Here is a 21,429-nt window from a genome sequence, read left to right on the forward strand (position 1 = left end):
AAATAACGACTGTTCATTTGAAACTAAACATATGTAATAGAAGTTTTAGATTTGGTAACACAAGTGGTACATTTTCATATCATTTTAAGAGGTTTTTTTTTTACAGTATAACATACTTTGTTTGCTAAAATGCATGTTACAAAAAATGCAATGCTTAATTAAATGCAAGAAAGAAGTAAACAATGAAATGTGAACCTTTCTGAAGTTTTGTGTATAACACCTGCAGGTAAAATGAATGTCCTTGGTCTTTGTTGCTCATATCTTTTGTAGCTGGTCTGCTACAGTTTTTGGTTTTATCCCCCTCCAGGAGGTCAGGGCCATGGGTGCATTAATACTTTCTTCAAAATGTTTCACTTGCAGTCATTTAAAAATACATGAAACAGGCTAACGTTTATTTACAGACCACCCTAAGCCAGTATTGTTAATATTATTTATGTACCTATGATTCAGACTCCATATAAGAGACGTCCCTCTGTTGTTTCTATTACAGCCTCATACCAAGAATGGTAAATAAGCTAATCAAACTCACTTGAGAATGAGCCCACCAATTACTGCCATGAGGTAGCACTGGCGCAGGACAGTTAAAAAACAGCAAGAAGTATACTCTACTTCCCTGACAAGAAGTCTGTGGAGCACCCTGCCACTGGTAATGTTAAACTTGGGACACCTATTTTTCTTTTCTTTTTCTTTTACAGAAATTATGAAATGTAAACATCTTAAAGTGTTCAGGTGAGTATTATCTGATAAAATGTTATGGTTGCCTGGGAAAATGTTGTATTGAATTAATTTGTTTTCTAAGAAAGTTGTTTTGTATTAGACTTAGCTGCTCCTCTATCATGTTCCACAGCATACCATGGCCAACCCAGGTCTGCTATCCAGTTTTACCAGTTTTTTTTTTTTTTTTAAATTTAAAAAGATCTTTTATTTTAGCTTTTGCTTTGTGAAAGTGTCCATACTGTTTAATTCTTGTAATGTCCGAACATGGGACCACTCTGGTTAAGCACAGCAAGGTAACTTGAGGTTTTCAGTCTCCTTGTAGCTGTTGCTGAGCTTTCTGTGGAAAGATCATGCTGTCTCTATCTATTTAAAAAAAAAAAAAAAAAAAAACTTTTGTGTAGTTAAATTATGCAGAAGCTAGCTACGTGGTTTTATAAGTGTGTCATAATATCACAAATAGTCATGTCTTTTAGAAAGATTAGTTCTTCCACAGGATGTATTCTGAGAATTGTATTTTCTCAGTGCAGTGTAATGTTCTCATATTTAAAGTACCATACAATGTGTTCATGAATATTCAGCTTTAGCCTCCTTTCTTAGTAAAATATGTATTCCAAGTTGCACAGCAGCATGTTTAATTGGTCACTGGAAAAGGAACCTTCACTTTGGGTTTATAATCCAAATCTCCTGCCCCTCTTTACCATAATTTTGCATGTGGATTAAATTCAGTCTTCATACTCGAAAAGCAAAAAGTTAAACCGTGGTTAAGGGGTAAGTTTGCTGCATCTATACACTGGTATAATTCACAGCTGGGATTTATTGAAACATTTTTTTATAGGTGTTGATGAATCCTTCAAGCTGTATAGGTGTTGCACTAGGTTTGCTTTTAGTTTTTTGCACCAGTGCAAAGTTTTTCAATACATTGTTATTCGTGTTTCTAAACTAGAAATAAACAGCTTTTATCCCACTTACAATATAAAGTGGACAAAAGCTTTGTAAATCAAGCTGTTCCTTTTTGACATTCTTTTATTGTGGGTAATTTTGTCCAGATGTGCTGTTATTTATATTGGTGGTTTGTAGGGGTTTAATTATTTCATGAGTCATAACCTGTTGATGTTTTAGCAGCATTTTACATCTCCTTTATCTTTATTCTCACACTATCAGCACCTGCTGTTATCTTGTTCTCACTTGTTTGCCTGTTTGGAAATGCTGCCAAGATGCCAGTCAGTGACCTCAGGTTCAGGTTGAATGCCTGCTTGCTGGCCTCTGTATTATCAGACACAGTACAGTAGTTATTACTTAGCTGCATCCATTTAATCAATACAGATGTATCTAAACTACTTGTTTGCCACAACTTCTGTATCTTCAAGCACTGGCCAGTAATCTGGGTATGCTACTATTTTTTTTATTATTATTATTATATATAAGAATAATAATATAATAATAATAATATAATAAATTTTTCGTGTGAACGAACTTCCAAAGTATAAAATTTTTAGTTGATAGGACCTTTAACAAATTGAGTACTTTTGAAAAACCGAGATGTCTATATATCAGAAACTTTGAAAACGAAATTAAGAATGTTATTATTTTCAAATATATATATATAATATATATTATATATATCATATATATATATATATATATATATATAATAACATATACCTATCCCTTACCTTACCTCTAGATTTTTGGATACGGGAATATAATTTTATTTTTCTGTAAAAAGTTAGCGCCAATATTAACCTAAGACACTTCTTTTCGAGGGTTTTGGATTCCACAAAGCCTGTCGAAACCTCTACTGGAGATGACTCCTGAGGACAAGGAGAATTTTAACAGCACAGTGTGTCAACTCAATTAACTGATACTACGATGATGATGATGATGATGATGATGATGATGATGATGATGATGATGATGACGATGATGTTGATGAAGTGTCTGAAGAACCTGAATCGAAGATGCTGGAAGATCTCAAGCAACCATGAGAAAGAAATTCAAGAAAATGTAGATTTTGTTTTTGCAACATTTGTGTAAAACATCAAATAAAAATATTTTGGAGGAAACCATTTCTTTTTAGAAACTGGAAAATGTTGCTGTGTACTGTATCTGTGTTTTATTTGAAAGAAAATAGTCTATTTAAAATAACTTTGGTGGGTAGTAGGCCTTGTAATTATTATTTTGTACAGTTAAAGGGTATATAAGGACCTTCTTATTTTATTGTGTGATTCCCATGTGTTGCTACAGCTGTTTAAGTAAGGTGTGTATACTGTTTTAATTGTTATTATTTCACATCTCGACCACTTTTTTTCACTTTTAAATTGCGGTGCTCTCTGGCTGTTTCTGTTACAGCTACAAGATGGCCTTGCATGTATTTCTCAGAACTACATTTCCCATCCTCCTCCCGCTCACTGGTAAATCCATCTGTTACATATATGAGCAGGAGGAGGATGGGAAATGTAGTTTGAGTGGTCCATGTCGGTCCATGTGAAGCCATCTTGGAGGCAGTGGAATGCAATTTAAAAGTTTAAAAAAAATGTCAAAATATAAAAAAAAAATTAATAATTTATGCAGTACACACACCTTACTTAAACAGTTGTCGCAGCACAAAGTTATTGCGACAGAAACGTTGGTTTCTATTTTCTTTTAAAGAATAATAAAAAAAAAAGTGATATTTGGCAAAATACAGTGTGCAGGAGTTTTAGATTTTTTTATTTTTTTTTAAATAAGAAACACTTCATTAAACAACATGGACTAACAATAATAAAAAAAATGACAGTCACATATATTTTGGAATTACATAAGAAAAGCAAGTACATATACTAAGAATGCCTTCACACTTCAGCGCTAAGCTGTTGATTCATATGATGTATTCCATGTTGAGTAGTAAACAGGCAGACTACCAAAACACTTGAGAATTCATTTCAATTACTGTACTTTGAATATATTTGCTCTGCACAAATGATTAAAATCAGTCTTGTTATAGTGTTTATAATGACCAGTTGTATTCTTTTGAAAAAAAAAAAACAGCTTAATTAAATGCTAGTAATGAACAGCTTACTTGAAAGCCTTAAATGATTGTGTTGATTTTGTATTCAACATTTGTTTTAGATAACCATTCATAGGTGCACAAAAGAGTTTTGAATAATAGTTTGGGTTCAGATCTAGTCGGTGTCTGCACTTTCTAGTATACAGTACATATTGCAGATGTAAACATGCCACTGCTTCACAATAATCATGTCGCATTGCTATGTTAGCACTGAATACAAATCATGCAAAATGGTTAGCAGCAGGGCAATTCTTAAAGGCTTACAGACATACATAGGTTGTTAGGGAGAAGTTATTTTACATGTAAAATGCACTACTAAAATCAACAGCATTTAAACTAAACTTGCATTTTAGGATGTGGATGGATGGAGGGAAGGGAAATGCAAGTTTGTGGTTAGGAATGATTGTTCTTTTAGACAATGCATATATATATATATATACATATATATATATATATATATATATATATATATATATATATATATATATTCACAAATGTATTGCACCATTGGTTAGTTTTTACAAGTAACTTCACACGTTAATAAACCATCTTTCCCTTGTCCTTAAATGCACTGTAATGCTAAATAGTACCTTAGTGCTTATCTGAACAATAATATGTCGTACATATTCAGTTAAAAACACCCATCTTTTCAGTGATTGTTTTATTAAGACTTCACAGCCATGGTCCATAACATGTCATCTGATTATTGTTAAGAAAATAACATTATAGTAACCACAAACATATATTATATATAGGCTGGGTCCTTGGTTTCTGTATCTTCAATGTCCTAACATCATTCATAATGGTAATGTTTTAGTATCTCTTGGTTGGATTTCATGTAGCCCAAATCACCACTGGAATGTCTGAAATAATTACAGAAAAGTCTTGCAAAGTTTTCTAGTCTCCTTTCTGTAATAAAACTGAATATTAAAAAAAAAGAAAAGGTAATATCCTATTTTTACCTCATATTCTTAAGTATATTTTGAGGGATCTTGTGTCCTCAAATACCCCAAAAGCCATTGAAAGGTGAGTATTGTAGTGGGGTGTACCTTTTATTGTGTAGTCTTTCAAGTAACAGGCAGTCAATTTTAAAGCAATTAATGAGTTTGCTTGTCAATACAGGGCTATATTTCTTGAAAGGCTCAATAACTATTTGAAAAATCTGCCACTATAACTTACCACAAAGTGCACACGAAACATAATAATGATTAATACTGTCCTAAATGTCTAGTCTCCTTTCTGTAATAAAACTGAATATTAAAAAAAAGAAAAAGTAATATCCTATTTTTACTGCATATTCTTAAGTATATTTTGAGGGATCTTGTGTTCTCAAATACCCCAAAAGCCATTGAAAGGTGAGTATTGTAGTGGGGTGTACCTCTTATTGTGTAGCCTTTCAAGTAACAGGCAGGCAATTTTAAAGCAATTAATGAGTTTGCTTGTCAATACAGGGATATATTTCTTGAAAGGATCAATAACTATTTGAAAAATCTGCCACTATAACTTACCACAAACTGCACATGAAACATAATAATGATTAATACTATCCTAAACGTCTTCTTAAAAGTGCTCTGATCTAAGACCTAGTACATTTATCACTGCACTTCCCAACCAGTGTAAACTACCAGACTTCATATTCTTCAGGGTATAAACATTTTTGTAGCATTTTTTACCAATCATATCCTTGTTCAAATGGTCCAGCGTTTAAACAGTTACAATATCACCATCACTGCTTTGTAGTGTTTGTGGGAGATGGTGTCCCACAAAACCATAGGTAGTTCTCACCCACAAAAGAAAAAATGAAAAAAAATTCAATATTGTCAGACAGGTGCAACTTCAGGTACAGCACCCCCATCTGGTCGCTGAGTGTTTGATTCTGTTTGTGACACTGGTACTGTCACAGAGTCTGTATTCCCATTACTCTGCTTGCTGGACGAGATCTTTTCCTCAGTCTTTTTAGAAGTGTCCGGGCAGTTCTGAACAAAGATGACCCGATTGTATGCTTTAAGCCTCCGCCATAGTTGAACATAGACTTTGCACTGAACGTACATAAAGACAAGGCCTCCTGTAAATCCAATGGCTACAACAACCAGCTTGGTCCAAAATGGCCACTCAAGGATACCTGTAAAATGAATCAAACACCAAGAAACAGTAATTACAAAGGTTTTTAATGTATTTATTTAGTGAGTTAAATCTATGATAAAATAAATGTATCTTCTCAAAATATTGTGAAAATGATAAGCCAAAAAATGCAGCTGCTTCCACAATTCCAATTTTCTCAGTAAATGGTTGGTTGTTAAATTAATTTTGACCAAACAAATTCCAATCTGTCCTTGCAAGTACTTTATATTAGTGGCAATGCAACACCTTTCATGTATACCTTAAAATGTTTCATTTCCCCATGTGGGAGAAACTTCTTGCAGCACTGAATGCAGTGAAGTACTCTGCCTATCCAACTTCTGAAGCCAGATTCAGAAACCCTTCACTGTAGAGCTCTTACCATTTTCCTTCCCTTGCTTGATCTCTTCAGCTGTTCGATCAATCAGCACATAAAGGGACCAGACGACACAAGAAATGGCAATGATGTGGAATGTGACTGAACACAGAATCTTTCTTTTCTCACTTGATGTCATCTGAAGTTTCTCCCACTGCAATGACAAACCCAATATTACATTATCTTTCTTGAAATACATTCATACCTATATGTTCTTAGTACAGGTGGCATTGGATTAATTGAGAATCTGATTAAGTCATGTACTGTAGTCCTTGTACAAGCATTGACAGTTAAGTAGTTGCTATATCTGTTATGAACAAACTTCTATTATGGACAGGATAGCTGGTGGACCTGGACACACTATCAGTACTGCAGGGTATGAAAGCGCTGCTTGTGCACATTTAAATCATAAATAAACAAAATAAAAGGTTTGAACAAAACAAACACTTTATACAACAAAAGACACGTTAGCCAAAATAGACAGACAAAACAAAACACTGTATAAACTAGTATCGTGCTGGTCCAGGTCCACTGTTAACGTTCCTCCTCTGAACACACTCTCTCGATCAGCTAATGCTGTGGGATTATATACATGTGACCATCTCCAAATTAGTAATAAATAAATCAATCACTCTGGAGATGGTCACATTCTGCACGAGTTTAGCATGGATGGGGAAGTTTAATCCCATCCATGCTGCAAAACAATTAACAATAAAAATAATGTGTTTTTACACGCCTAACCAATACATTTTAAATAATAATAAAACAAATAATATAATACACACAGGTGTGGGGTGTACCCCATCACACTTCTCCCCCCTTGTGTGGAGTACACATGGCCTCAAAGGCCACTGCCCTCTTTAAAGCCCAAAAGTGTTGGTCAGGGTCCTGGGCCAGGAACGGAGGCTTCACTGCGTGGTCGGCAATGTTGTCAGTGTCAAGGCTGTCAGAGGCAAGGCTAGCTCCAGCCTGGGCAATCCTGGCATCAGAAATGCTAACAGTGTACAGACCGGCTCCTCCAGCCTGGCCAATCCTGGTAGAGGAAATGCTGCCTTTGGCAACACTGGCAGCAGTAATGCCTTCAGCGGAAATGCTAACAGGAGAAGCCAGCCGGTGCACTCCTGGCAGTGGCAATGCTGATGGTAGTAAGGCTGTCTCCTCCAGCATAGGCAGTCCTGGCAGTAGAAATACTGGTAATTTTATTCCTGGTAAATGCTAGACAAGTTCACTTGCTTTATTTGCTTTATCCACTATGTACTTTGCTGCCATATATCTGCAGTTATGCTTATAACTTAATCTATCCTGTTGTGTTTTTATTTAATCTATCCTGTTGTGTTTTTATTTAATCTATCTTGTTGTGTTTTTATTTAATCTATCTTGTTGTGTTTTTATTTAATTATTGTTAAAAAGACAGATATTAAAGATAGCTATATTTTAGCAATTGGTGATGTGGAGGATATTATAGTTACTACATCTACATGTATATATGGACCAGACATGTTAATAAAACTAGTACTTATTATTATATTTTTAGTATGTTAGGCTAATATCTTAGGGCCTTCTTACCCAATTAATTATGTATATCATTTTAAATCTACTTCTATATATTTACTCTTACCTCTTACATACAGGCAGGCGATCCTGCAGCATACATTTTGTAAAATATAATAATTGATACACTTGCTGCTGGTTTTGCAGAATCTGATTATCCCTTATTTGGGAATACCTGATGTTACCTTTGCGGAAACTACAGTGCTGGCAGGCATAACATTGCTTGGGCTATATCCATAAGTGTTGTTGCTTATCAAAGGGAACACAATGATGCACTAAAAGCAATTACTAGATGCTGTGTGACAATCACAGAATATAGCAGGTGTAACAAATGTTAAGAGTGTTCTGTCTCTTTACACCAGAAACATAAGTCACATCACATATCAAGCTTAGGAGGTCAATATCATAGTTACCAACACATTTAGCATCCAGCTTTTATATAACCCTATGAAGTAATATCACAAATGGTCTCTGAAATATGAGGATTTGACACTGTGGTAGAGACAGCTTTATAACATTCTTGCCATGAAACAGTTCACTTTTGTGGGACGATATAGACTTGAATTTGACCGAAAGTATAATAGAATACAGTTGTATATAAAAAGGAATCTATCCAGATGGTCTTTATCTCTTTTGTGTGCATCACTGCACTTCCCATAGCGTGTTCTGTGTCAGTACCAAAATGTAGCACTTTAGGCTGGCAAACAAGCTACAACATGTGTGGTTATACCTCAAGCCAAATGACTTTACGGTAGCCCTATAAAAAGCACATAAGAAAAGAGCCTGTGATTCATACTGACTTTCTGTTTAGAAGGTCATCGCATTCATCACACTGTCTCCAGAATGACTTTCCCTGATAGACAGCTGCAAGGTGCAAGCAGCACAGGTTAAACTATCCACTCACACCCATCATTTTGTGATGAGCATGACAGTGCATGTACTGGAAGCAATGTAGCACAGGGTTGCAATTGTTGAAGAGTTTGCATCATACCAGATCTCCCCCTTTGGGCTTATCTCCAAGACATGCAATAGCTCTTACTTAGCAAACTGTCATCCAAAATGTATCTCTGTAAGGCAAATCACACATATTTAAAGTTTTTTTTTTAATTTTATTTTTATTATTTAAAAAAATTCTGCAAAGGAAGATTCCTCTTTATTATTATTATTCATTTCTTAGCCAACGCCCTTATCTTTCAAGAGAATGGTCCTAATTCACAAAGCTTTAACTCAGAAGTTATTCTGTTTAAAGCCATGCTTACATTTAATGCCTTTTACTTATTTGGACAATGATATATTACCTATAAAGTGATTAATTAGTAGCAACCTGATTAATTAATTGTATAAACTATAAACACTGACTATACTGAAACACATGGGTTGATAGTAAAAGGATTGTGTGCTGCTAACACAAATAAGTCCCTCAGCAAGTGCCTATCTGGCAGCAGTAACGACAACTGTGCAATGGCTAATGACAAGAGCAATTACTTCTCCTTTTTGGTAAACAAAAATAAGAACTTTCACATGAACACACAATATCTAGGAAAGTCAGTTCATATAATAAAAGCTAAGGATTGAATGACCAGAACAATTACTTTATATGGAAAGTGCAACACAGAATTCTGCTCAAAGAAGAGTATTTAAACTCAGTTAAAAAATAGCATGTTGCTCACAAACTCCAAAGGCCCAAGGGTGCCACTCCTTGACTAAAGGAAACCACAAAGCCAAACACTGCTGCACTATATGAGGTAGAAGTGGTCAGAGCTTGAGAGATAAAGGACCTTAGGGGAGAGAAGCCAAGAGACTGCATGCTAGGGTGAGAGAGATGCACGGACATGTATTAAAAAGGACTGTTTAGAAGAATGCGTCTAAGTCTACTGGACCACAAGGGATCCAAAAGACTGTGTTAGGCCACACTTGTGGTTGAAGAAATAAAGAAGAAGACAACGCATAAGGAATGTGTTGTTAATCCCGTTGGAGAGTGAAAAATCATCGTGGTTCGTACTTCATAGGACAATTCAACGGATCAAGTTCTACAACCAGGCGACTATTGAGTCAGTGTTGCCCTGTGGCTGTTGAGCAGAAACTATGTTACATTCTCCACATAAAACCTAATTACATTAAATATAGTTACACTGAAAGCTAATTGAATAATTTGTTAGTTGCATAGTTTGTGAAAAGTAACTTTTAATGAACCTTGATGAGTAACTTTAAGTTAGATTACCTCATGCATATAAATAGCTTTTAAAGCAGAGCTGCAATCCCGAGACACATATATTGAAATATGTTATGCTAGTTACTGTCTTTGATGCATAAGACACACTTAAGAATGATTTCTGTTCTTTAAAATTTCTGTATTCTATAAACTGTTACTATTAATGAACAGTTAATGAACTGTGTATGGTGTGAGTGTTTATAGTAAATCATCAATCTCGCTGAATTTCAATTTTAATTGGAACTAATCAACTTAAATAATATTTCAAATAATAAGCTAATAAAGTGTTCATACAGGACCATATGCTAACATTACATGTCCATGAAGTAAACAGCAGAATTGTATGTTCACCTAAATGTAGAGGTATATAAAAGACTTTAATAAAAGCGTCCAGCACATTTTCAAATAATCAAATTAATCATTAATATGGCAGTAAACAATTAATATTTTTAAGACTTATCACACCATTAGTCTAATATTTCAAATACACTAACAAAATTATCAGTGTATTTGTGCTGTATTTTGGTCCGTTTTAGCAAGCATTTAGCACTTTTTTGACTTTCTAGTATTTTATTATATTAGGTACTTCGTAAATAGGTGTATGAAGTATGTTTATGGTATAGGGCAAATATATATTCTTAAAAAAAAATTGCCATTAAGGTATATTTTTCATAATAAATTAAGTAATACTAATAAATTAATTCAGCTCTGCCATCTACCATAAAAAACAACCAGTATAAACTGTACCTTAGATGTTGAAACTTTATCTAGATATGAATATAACAGGTGGGACCATGGGAACCAGGAAGTGTTAATGGTTCCAGTTATAAATACCTGCACATTACAGGCCAGAAAAGAGGGCAGCTGCTATGGGTCTTTGTAGGTTGTGGAGTTCCTGTGTGGTGCAGGTGTGTTCCGGAGTTCCTGTGCTGGGCGGGTATGTTCTGGAATTCCTGTGCTGGGCGGGTGTGTTCCAGAGTTCCTGTACTGGGCGGGTGTGTTCCGGAGTTCCTGTGCTGGGTGGGTGTGCCAGAGTTCCTGTGCTGTGCGGGTGAGTTCCGGAGATCCTTTATTGTGCGAGTGTGTTCACTGCCTATGTCTGTAAACAGTATATTGTAGGGCGAGTTCTCTCCTCAGGTAACGCAGACTGTAATTTTATTGTTTATTGTTGTATTATATTTTGCTTTGTGGCTGTGTGGCGTAACCTGTTGTTTTTTTTCGGGAAGTACGCCTGTCAGTCACTGTTTCTGTGTCTTATTGTTTTGTAGCTTGTTAGTTTATCTGGTTTCGTGTCCCTTGTTGTTTCAGTCATTTTTATGTATACACACAGGCTAATTTGTTTTTATAGTTTTAATATAACCATGTGTTGTTCTAGATAGTTTTACTGTTTGTGTTTAGTAATTGTTAGGTTATCTGAGATGAGAGAGCATCTCTATTGTGGATGCTCTGCTCCCTGGAGCATTGAAGGCATTAGTCAAGCCTGGTGTGTTGGGATTTTGCTTGGTTTTATTTGTATCACTTGCACTATAATTCTTCTTTAATTCACTTTGCTTATTTCTCTTTTTTTATTTTATGTGTGGGTTGTTTTATTTAATTTAATTACTGTCCAGCAAGGCTTTGATGAGTGGAGCAGCCTATATGCTTTGGGCTTAACGTTCTCTCTCTTTCCTCTAGGTGTCATATGGGGACAATAAATGTAACATTAACTTTTACTAACAAGATACTTTAGCAATAGATAGTGTTGTTGTTTCTTTTTGCAGCACTACATCCAAGTCTGTATTTATTAATATATATATAACTTTGTATGAAATACATATTCCTGCTAGGAAGAGCACCAACCCATTTCTAATCTCCTCACTTTAATTTATTTGAAAGGGGCTTAGTGTGGGGACTAAGGTATTGATGGCATACCATTTGTAACTGATAACAGAGGTTCATACCAGTTCTTCGTAGACTCCTTTCAACATTGGAACCTTTCCACTGTCGGGCTTGGAAAAAACATGGAGAAACAGCCTTCTTCTCCCAGAAGAAGGCATTTTATATCTATGCATCATAACACCACTTCCACCCTATAGTATAATCAGAAAGGATGCAGAAGGGTCAAATGTCCTGTATTTTTCCTTGTTTCATAAAGCTAGGAAGTGTGGACGTAGCAGTAGTTATGTTTGCTGTTATTAGTAACTTTATTTTATTGTCTTTGATCTCTTAATCGAAATTCCTGCTGAAAGTATACCCACTTGCATTCTGTGCTGGTCTGTCTAAGCATTTGGGGTGCAGAAGCAATAATGGGCATTTGTTTGCTGATCAAGCCCTCATATTATCTACTGGAGGAGAATCCTCTTGCCAGCGGCTTCTGCTTTGCAATGTCCATTATTTACCCAGAGAGCGGCTGTTCTGACTCTGTTCCGAGGTCTGGGCCACTGGAGATGGGCGTGGAGACTGGCTGTGTGATCAGGACAAACAGCGCTGGATAATCGGTAACCTTTTTGAAAGGAGGTTATTGTCAATTACTGTGGTAGCCGCTGTGCTACAATGGTTTGTAGGAAATGTGGAGCTGATAGATCTCCATCTGGAGCCTCCAGTAAATGCAAAAATCATTTGTTGACATGTTACCCCACAACTTCCGTAAGATCAAAGTCAGGGGTAAAATACTCCCCTATGAGACATTCTGGACAATCGAGGAAGCATAAGGCAAACAGTGACATAACACTGTCTCCATGCCCTGCCCCTCCTCCTCAAATGACGTCCTTGCAGCCTGGCTTCAATATGGTAGAAGCATTGACACTCCTATCCCCAGCCATTAAAGCTGTTATGCAGCTCAATGAACAACCATATCATGTGTTACCGCCTGGGCCTGCTACTGAAATGTTCGCACAGCCAGGCTCTACAGAAATAGAGGAGGGTGGATTTGAGTCAAACTTATCTTCTGATAAGGATGATGTCTCTAAATCCTCTTTAAATTATAAAGATTCAGAGGGCTTAATCAAATATATTGCAGTGGCCCTGAACGTCTAGCAAGCGGCAAGAATGTCTACTGCTTTTATGAGTATTCTAGACACTCCTGCTTCTGATATTTTTCAGGGATTTCCCTTTAACACTGTGGCAATCTGTCTGCATGAAACAAGGCAAGCACTGAGAAGCTGCCCAGCCAAGCCACAGGTCTGGATTTAGACATGTCAGGGGCTCTTCATTCTCATCCTCCAGGGTCTTCAGATCTAGCTGATATAAGGGGGGGCCTCTTTAGATTGGCTACCAAGCCTCAGCAGTCATCCTGACACTCCTCTCATTTTTGCTGCCCCTTTAGACCTCCTCTGGGTCTAGTAGGGGGCAGAATTTCAACTTTCTTTCTCCAATGGCAACACATTACTTTGGATACAGAGGTCCTAAACATTGTCCGAGAAGAATATCATATCCCTTCAATCGGGGATCAAGCACACAGCTCTAGATTGGGAATCAGTGACGGGAAGGGCTCTAATTCAGGAGGCATGGCTGAAACATTGACTGAGGTTCTGCTGGCAGCAAAGAAGAAATCTATCTACGAATATCAGTCTGCAAAATGGTCAGAATTTGTGACTTGCTGCACATTGACGACTTCCTTGAATTTCTTGAATTCCTGAGACACATGATGGATAGACTCACTGCCTCACCTATTAATGTCTATTCATCTGCAATCTCTAGCTTCCTGCCAGGACAGGCTGGCGTATCAGCGGGATCCCATCCAATAGTGAGTAGGTTCTTCAAGGGGCTCTTACATTTGAGATACCCCCACACATACAAACTCCACAGGTTGTACTGAGGCGTCTCATATATCCTCCATTTGACCCTAGGGCATCAGCCGATATGAAACACCTCATCTTGAAAACGAATTTCCTGGTGAGGATTATATTGGCTTGCTGTGTCAGTGAACTGCAGGAACTAGTCACTGATGAGCATGCATGCAGTTTTTTAACATCTGCCAACCTAATCCTTCTTTTCTTCCTAAAGTGGTCACAGAGTTCCACCTATAACAAGCGATAATCATACCAGAATTTCATCAGTTGAAGGAGGATAAGGAATTGCATCTGCCGGATGTTAGACAGGCACTATTGATCTACATATCCAGAACCAAATCCCTTCAGAATAGTGGTCAGCTTTTCATCTCATTTGCCCCTCTCCTTAAGGGCAGACCAGTAACAAAACAGACAATATCAGCATGGCTTAAGGACTGTATCAAGCTCTGTCATGAACTTGAAGAAAGACCGCTGGTGAAGCACATCAAGGCTTATTCTTTCAGGGGTGTGGCTAATTCCTGGTCAAATGTTGGGAATGTTCCTATTGCTGATATTTGTTTAGCAACAACTTGGTCTTCCTTTCACATTTTTATGAAACACTATAACTTGGATGTTTCCACCTCTCACCAGTTTGCTTACATGGTCTTATCCATTGTAGAGGATAAGTCTTAAACAGCATTCACATTTCTCCTTTTCACCTCCCTTTTTGTATTCTATGGTTTATAGGGAGTTCAAAGTTGTGTGAAGTCCACGAAGAACTGGGAAGAAGATGGAATTTACCTGTAAATGGGTTTATTCCACTTCAAAGTGGACTGCTCACCTGTCTTACCACTCACCTTCCCCCATGTTTTTTTGGTGTACTGATAAAATACATGACATTTGACCCTTCTGCATCATTTCCCTTTATACTATCTGGTGGGAGTGGTGTTATGATGCACTGATATAAAAGACCTTCTTCTGGGAGAAGAGAGAGGCTTGTCCATGTTTTTTTTTTTTTCTAGCCCGACAGCGGAAAGGTTCCAATGTTGTGTGGAGTCCACTCCAAACTGGAAGAAAGTCATTTACAGGTAAATTCCGTCTTCTGTAAACTGTAAACTTTAGATGGGGTAGTCAGGCTTATTTATGGATTGCGGCCTGAGTTCCACATATTGGAGGTCATGGTTGCCACATAAATCATAAAAATGTACAGTATATAAGAGACTTCCGGTATGGCAGCGTTAGAGTGAGACATGAAAGAAAAGAGCTCCACGGGATTCACCTTAAAATAATAATTTTTCTTTTCTTTTTCACTCCAAATCGCTCACTACTATATTACCTTAACCATCGATATGGCTAATAACACCAGGGGGAAAGAAAAGAAAGAATAAAATAACGGAAGAACTGGCTGACATTGAAACCCACGTGTTGGACTCTGAGGCCTCCTCAAGTCTATCTTCAGACAGCATGTCTGAGCAGCAAACTGGTGATATAGACTGGCAAGACTGGCAATAAACAGCTGTCCAACAAAATCGACAAGATGGGAGAGGAATGTGCTGTAATAAAAAAAATATATATCTCTGATTTGAGCTCGAGGATGAACGAGATGGAGGCCAGTGTCAGTCGAGAAGAGGATGTAAACAGTAAATACTGGAAAACCCTGGATATACACCACACAACTCTAAAGAAAAATAGAGAAAAAATGGAGGACTTTGAAAACAGAATCAGATGGTCTAAGTTACGTTTCAGTGGATTCCCCGAAGGCTGCGAGACAGATGGGACAGAAACCTTCATTGAAAAAAGTATCCTGTTGGTGCTGGGCCCAGATAATTTCTCTGTGCTGGTGACCATTGAACAGGCTCATCACTCACTTGGACCACGTCCAGAACCGGTGGAACGTCCTCGCATGATTATAGCTACATTTCTTAATTATTGTGAGAAGGAGAAAGTGATGAGACTGGCCAGGAACATCGGCAACCTACACTATGAGGGTCACAGGATTTTTATACATCGAAATTTCAGCATAGAACTGCAGCGGAGGCACCGGGAATTTGACTCTGTGAAGAAGCAGTTTCGGGAGAAAGGCCTTGCCTATTTGTTGTATCCGGCTCGACTCAGGTGCAGTGGAAGGGGAACCCGATCATCTTTAACATCATCAGGGAGGCTGTTTGTTTTGCAGAGAGAAGTCACTATAAGTGACTAGGACTAACAGAGATTAAATAAACAAGAACAGCACAAATTAATAACCGACAGGACGATGGAATATTGACCACGCTAAGCAGGTATTGTTATTTTTTATTTATTATTTATTTTATATATACAGTGCCATGAAAAAGCATTTGTGGGTTTTTGAGCAGAAACTGCTTATTTCAGGTCCTGCAACAACATCTCATGGGGTTTAGGTCTGGACTTTGACTACGCCATTCCAAGACTTTGCTGTTCTTCAGCCATTCTGATGGAGACTTGCTTGTGTGTTTTGGATCATTGTCTTGCTGCATGACCCAGCTGCACTTCAGCTTCAGCTCACGGACGGATGGCCTGACATTCTCCTGTATAATTCTCTGATACAGAGCAGAATTCATGGTTCCTTCAATGATAGCATCCCCAAATCATGACACTACCACCACAATGCTTGATCGTTGGTATGAGGTTCTTACTGTGGAATGCAGTGTTTGGTTTTTGCCAGACATAGCAGGGCCCATGTTGTCCAAAAACTTCCACTTTTGACTCATCTGTCCATAGAATATTGTTCCAGAACTCTTGAGGATTATCCAGGTGCTTTTTGGCAAACTTGAGACAAGCATTCATGTTCTTCTTAGTGAGCAGTGGTTTCCGCCTTGCTACTCTGCCATGAATTCCATTTTTGCCCAGTGTCTTTCTGATGGTGGAGTCATGAACACTGACCTTAGCCGAGGCGAGACAGGCCTGCAGATCCATGGATGTTGTTCTAGGGTTCTTTGTGACTTCCTGGATGATTTTACACCTTGCTGTTGGAGGGATTTTGGCAGGACGTCCACTCCTGGGAAGATTCACCACTGTCTCAAACTTTCTCCATTTGAACAATATGGCTCTGACTGTGGTTTGGTGGAGCACCAGAGCCTTAGGCATCATCATCAACATCTTCAGGAATTTCTTTTGATCATGGAATGATGTGTCTCTAGATCCTTCACAACTTCACTCTGATGGTAAGGGCCATAGTTATTCAGATTTATATTGGGCTGGGCTGGCCCATCAGGCCTGATTCTTAACCAAAGTATTCAAACAGCTGCCTCTAACTATCGCTGTAATTGGGTTGAGTTAACTAGGGGGGCAGTAACTTTTTCATACCTGAAGATTGCATGTTTGATCACCTGGCACACCAAACATATGAAAGAAGCACCAAACTTTGCTGTCATTTTTTCTCTCAGACTCCATCTATATATTACTACAACCCACAAAAAGATCTGACCAAATTCAATGTGAAAAATGTGCAACAATGCAGAAAATCAGACGGGGCAAATAATTTTTCACGGCACTGTACCTATTGGCTTATACCTACATAACTCTTTGCATCCATGTCTTACAATTCTTTCTTATGTTGTATTTTTTTTGTTTTTTTAGATTGATAACCTTGTTTTTGCTGACATGAATGGATGAGGGGAGGAAAAGAGAAAAAAGAGAAAAAGAGAAAAAAGAGGGATTACACTATGTAACACAATTTTTGTTCCTGGGTAGTAAGTGTTATTTCCTAATTGCTTATGCCTCAAATGTATAGAAAATGGCTATTATTCCCCACAGACTTTGCTTTTGTGACCAGGACAGTGATATTTTGAAATTTACCTATTTTCAATGAGAAAACAGTCTTTTCATTCACATAAAGTCAGAAAAAAACAACATATGAATCCAAATTAACATGTATTTATACTAAATTAATACAAAAATGGCTACAAAAGATTTAGAAGTGAGTAGTTTTTCGAGATTTACGATTATACTGTAAATCACTTTCACGAATCAGCCCCCAAATGTAGTCTCCCATCATGTTCTCATTATACTGCCCTTGGTAGCGGCATTCAAAGTCCAGTATATCCTGATGGAAGCACTCGCCTTGCTCCTCCGAGTACGCTCCCATGTTCTCCTTGAATTTATCAAGATGAGCATCAAGGATATGGACTTTGAGGGACAGCCTACAGCCCATTGTGCCGTAGTTCTTCACCAGAGTCTCAACCATCTCCACATAGTTTTCGGCCTTATGATTGCCCAGGAAGCCCCAAACCACTGCGACAAAGCTGTTCCAAGCCGCTTTCTCCTTAATAGTGAGCTTCTTGGGGAATTCATTACACTCCAGGATCTTCTTTATCTGTGGTCCAACGAAGACATCGGCTTTGACCTTTGCCTCAGACAGCTTAGGGAAGAAGTCTTGAAGGTACTTGAAGGCTGCCGACTCCTTATCTAGAGCTCTGAAAAATTGTTTCATAAGGCCCAATTTGATGTGCAATGGTGGCATCAGCACCTTCCGGGGGTCCACCAGTGGCTCCCACTTGACGCTGTTCCTCCCCACAGAGAACTGTGGCCAGTCCCGCCTGTGGTAGTGCGCCTTGGTGTCCCTGCTGTCCCAAAGGCAAAGATAGCAGGGAAACTTGGTAAAACCGCCTTGGAGACCCATCAGGAATGTCACCATTGCAGCCTTTTGATGCCATCTCAGAAAAATGCAGATATGTATCCACTTAGGCAGCTGGAGCTAAACTGAACTGGTGGGCTTAAGGCCCCTGTATTTATACTACTATTTATATTACTGGAAAGTTCTAGAAGTTACTCCAAGTTTACTCAGCACTGAATCTATCTGGAATGTTCTGGAAAATAGGTAAATTTCAAAATATCACTGTCCTGGTCACAAAAGCAAAGATTGTGGGGAATAGCCATTTTCTATACTTTTGAGGCATAAGCAATTAGGAAATAACACTTACTACCCAGGAACCAAAAAAAAAAAAAAAATAAAATTGTTACGCGGTGTTATTATTTTCTCACACATCTGTAATTAAGTGGATCAGCATAGCTGGCTGAGTAGAGTCTGATAGTGAATTAATTTTGGCCATGTCTTTATCTCCTGGATAAAAATATTTTGGCAGTGGCTATTTGGTCATATAACAGTGTGACTGGAATTCATATACAGTAGGTGAGGAGAACCATGTTGATTCTTTACATGTAGATGATGCTTTGCTTTATCTGTCAGATCCCGAAACCTCCTTATCAGCAGGACTAGATACTTTGGCCTCCTTTGGATCTGTCTCAGGCTTTAGAGTAAATTGAGATTATGCCACTATCTAATGGCTACTTTATTACTTTGCAGAATACATTTAAATGGAAATGGTCAACTTCACACATTAAATATCTTTGTGTGTTTGTTCCCCATAAACTAGTAGATACTTCAAAGATTAATTAGTCCCCAATAATCAACACTGTGGAGTCTGACATCCACGGGTGGATGACAATTTGATGGGCAGGGTTAATATTGTTAAAATGAATCTATTACCAAGATTGAACTACCTCTTTCAGGCTCTGCCAATCCCATTCCCTCTTGGCTTTTTCACAAAGATGCAAAGTTTGTTTTCACATTATGTGTGAGAGAGTATGTCTCCAAGAGTACTACTATTCTTAATTTACCTTATAAATTATGGGGTCTAGGCCTACCTGACCTTAGGCTATATTATTGGGCAGCACAACTCAGACCTCTCAACCAGTGGCTTGGTAACCATCCAGTCTCTTGGTTAAAGATTAAATCATCTGGCATTTCACCCTACAATTTGATGTACCTACTTTATTTAGGGGTTAAGTTTGTTAAAGAAAATAACTGACAATCCAATTATACTTAATTCAGTTTGAATATCTTTTGTGCCTATTTGGAAGAACCCATCTCTTCCATTGATATTTAATGATGGTGACTTTAGGTCTCACAGGGGTATACAGGAAATCAGACACTTATTCCAGCAAGGATCACTTTCCTCTTTTAATCAGCTCCAGAAAGATTTTGATATTCCTAAAACTCACTGTTACAGAACTTACAAATAAGGCACTTTATTAACACAGTTCAGAAATCTTTGGATAGACCTGAAGCCTCAAGCTTAGAGAAGGTATTTAATGAGTCAGGGAGCTCATCTAAACTTATATCTACACTGTACTCAGTGTTGGATTGATTATCTCCCTGACAGTACCAACCATCACTGTAGAAATAGATTTTTTATTAGATGAACACTCTTAAAATGACAATAATTTTATTGTAGATGGCAGCGGGGGAGCCTCTCCTGGTTTGTGGGGGAGGTTTTTTTTTTTTTTGTTAGCTGAGGAAAGGAAAGGAAACAACTTCACATAACACAGGTATGTATCTTAGATATTTGTAGAAAAAAAAAGCAAAACAATACTTTGTGGTAAAAAGCAGTTAGTTCTTTTTGAAAATAACCACAAGAGAGCGCTATTGAATCTCTTCACTGCTAAACAATACTGTACAGTTTTTGATATGATTGAATAAAGAGTTCAATAATGCGAAACATCTGATGTTCCTACAACATAACATTAAAGCAGAAATGTAGAAACACATTAGCCAGGAATAATACATGAGAAAAAAATATATATACATTTTCACTTCTGAATCATAACATGCCAAAGCTACTCAACCTGTAGGTGTTTATTATTATTATTATTATTATTATTATTATTATTATTATTATTATTATTATTATTATTATTATTATTCCCTTCCTTATATGTAGCAATGCATTTTAATATATCTAGGCTACTATTCTGAAGGAAGTGTAAATTTATTTTTTTCTCAAAGAATTAAAACAATGTTAACATGTATTGTTTATTTCTTGGTAGTTTAGTATTGCTTTATTCCTTCAGAAAATAATTTGCACTTGTTTCAAAATTGGTCGAATGAATGGGTATATGCATATTCTGTAAATAAATCTGCATTTTTATCAACACTGCATGCCTTCACTTTACATAATACTATATAAATCCCTTTAACAGTGTTGCTCTGATATTTGTGAGAGATTTGAAGCCCTCCATGCAACATGTTATTTTTTGAAAAAACAAATATAATATCTGTGGTTGGATGTGAATGTGTGAACAAATTAAACAGAAGAACAAGCTGGACTGTGTTTCCATGGAAACACTGATAACCGCATCAGAAATCAAAGAACACAATGCTGCAATGACAGGGACAGAAAGCTATATTCCAAATTATCTTAAAAGGGAAATCAATCCCTCAGCATGGCTACCTGACCCCTCCAGCATTAGCTATCACTTCTGATCATATATCCTTTGGTGAATAATAGATGAGTAGATGAGGTTATTCAGATATCACAGGTGCTGCAGCAGCACATGGATTCATCGTTACACTTGATACTGTTGGCACTATGAATCACATATGGGAGCACACTGAAGTACTTGTATTAACTTGTTAATTAGCATTTCAATTGCTTTTAATGTTTTGGCAAAAAGTTAGCACTGAAAATATACTGTATGCAGTCACTTTAATTTCTAGAAACAGCGGAACTGCATTTTAGTTTAGTATCAGTATATTCTGAATACTACTTAGGTCTCCTTTTATTATCTTAGAAACACACACATTATTTTTGCAGTAATGCTAAAAGAAACTTGTTTGACAAGAATGTGCTACTGACCTACT

The 21,429-nt window shown here is 37.2% G+C and overlaps 1 protein-coding gene across 2 annotated transcripts in view; it reads right to left on the bottom strand.

The window, feature by feature from the left end:
* Positions 1–4,415: 4,415 nt before the first annotated feature.
* The window catches only part of LOC121295323 (E3 ubiquitin-protein ligase MARCHF1-like), a 128,457-nt gene continuing 111,443 nt past the window's right edge, over positions 4,416–21,429 (bottom strand). For both annotated transcript variants that reach the window (XM_041219818.1, XM_041219811.1), the window contains 2 exons: positions 6,264–6,411; positions 4,416–5,885 (listed from right to left, as the gene is read on the bottom strand). In XM_041219818.1, coding sequence (XP_041075752.1) covers positions 5,584–5,885; positions 6,264–6,411 — 450 coding nt within the window. In that variant the 3' untranslated portion in view covers positions 4,416–5,583. The remainder of the gene's footprint in view (positions 5,886–6,263; positions 6,412–21,429) is intronic.

The sequence above is a fragment of the Polyodon spathula genome, chromosome 2 (assembly GCF_017654505.1).
Source record: "Polyodon spathula isolate WHYD16114869_AA chromosome 2, ASM1765450v1, whole genome shotgun sequence".
Taxonomy (NCBI): Eukaryota; Metazoa; Chordata; class Actinopteri; order Acipenseriformes; family Polyodontidae; genus Polyodon; species Polyodon spathula.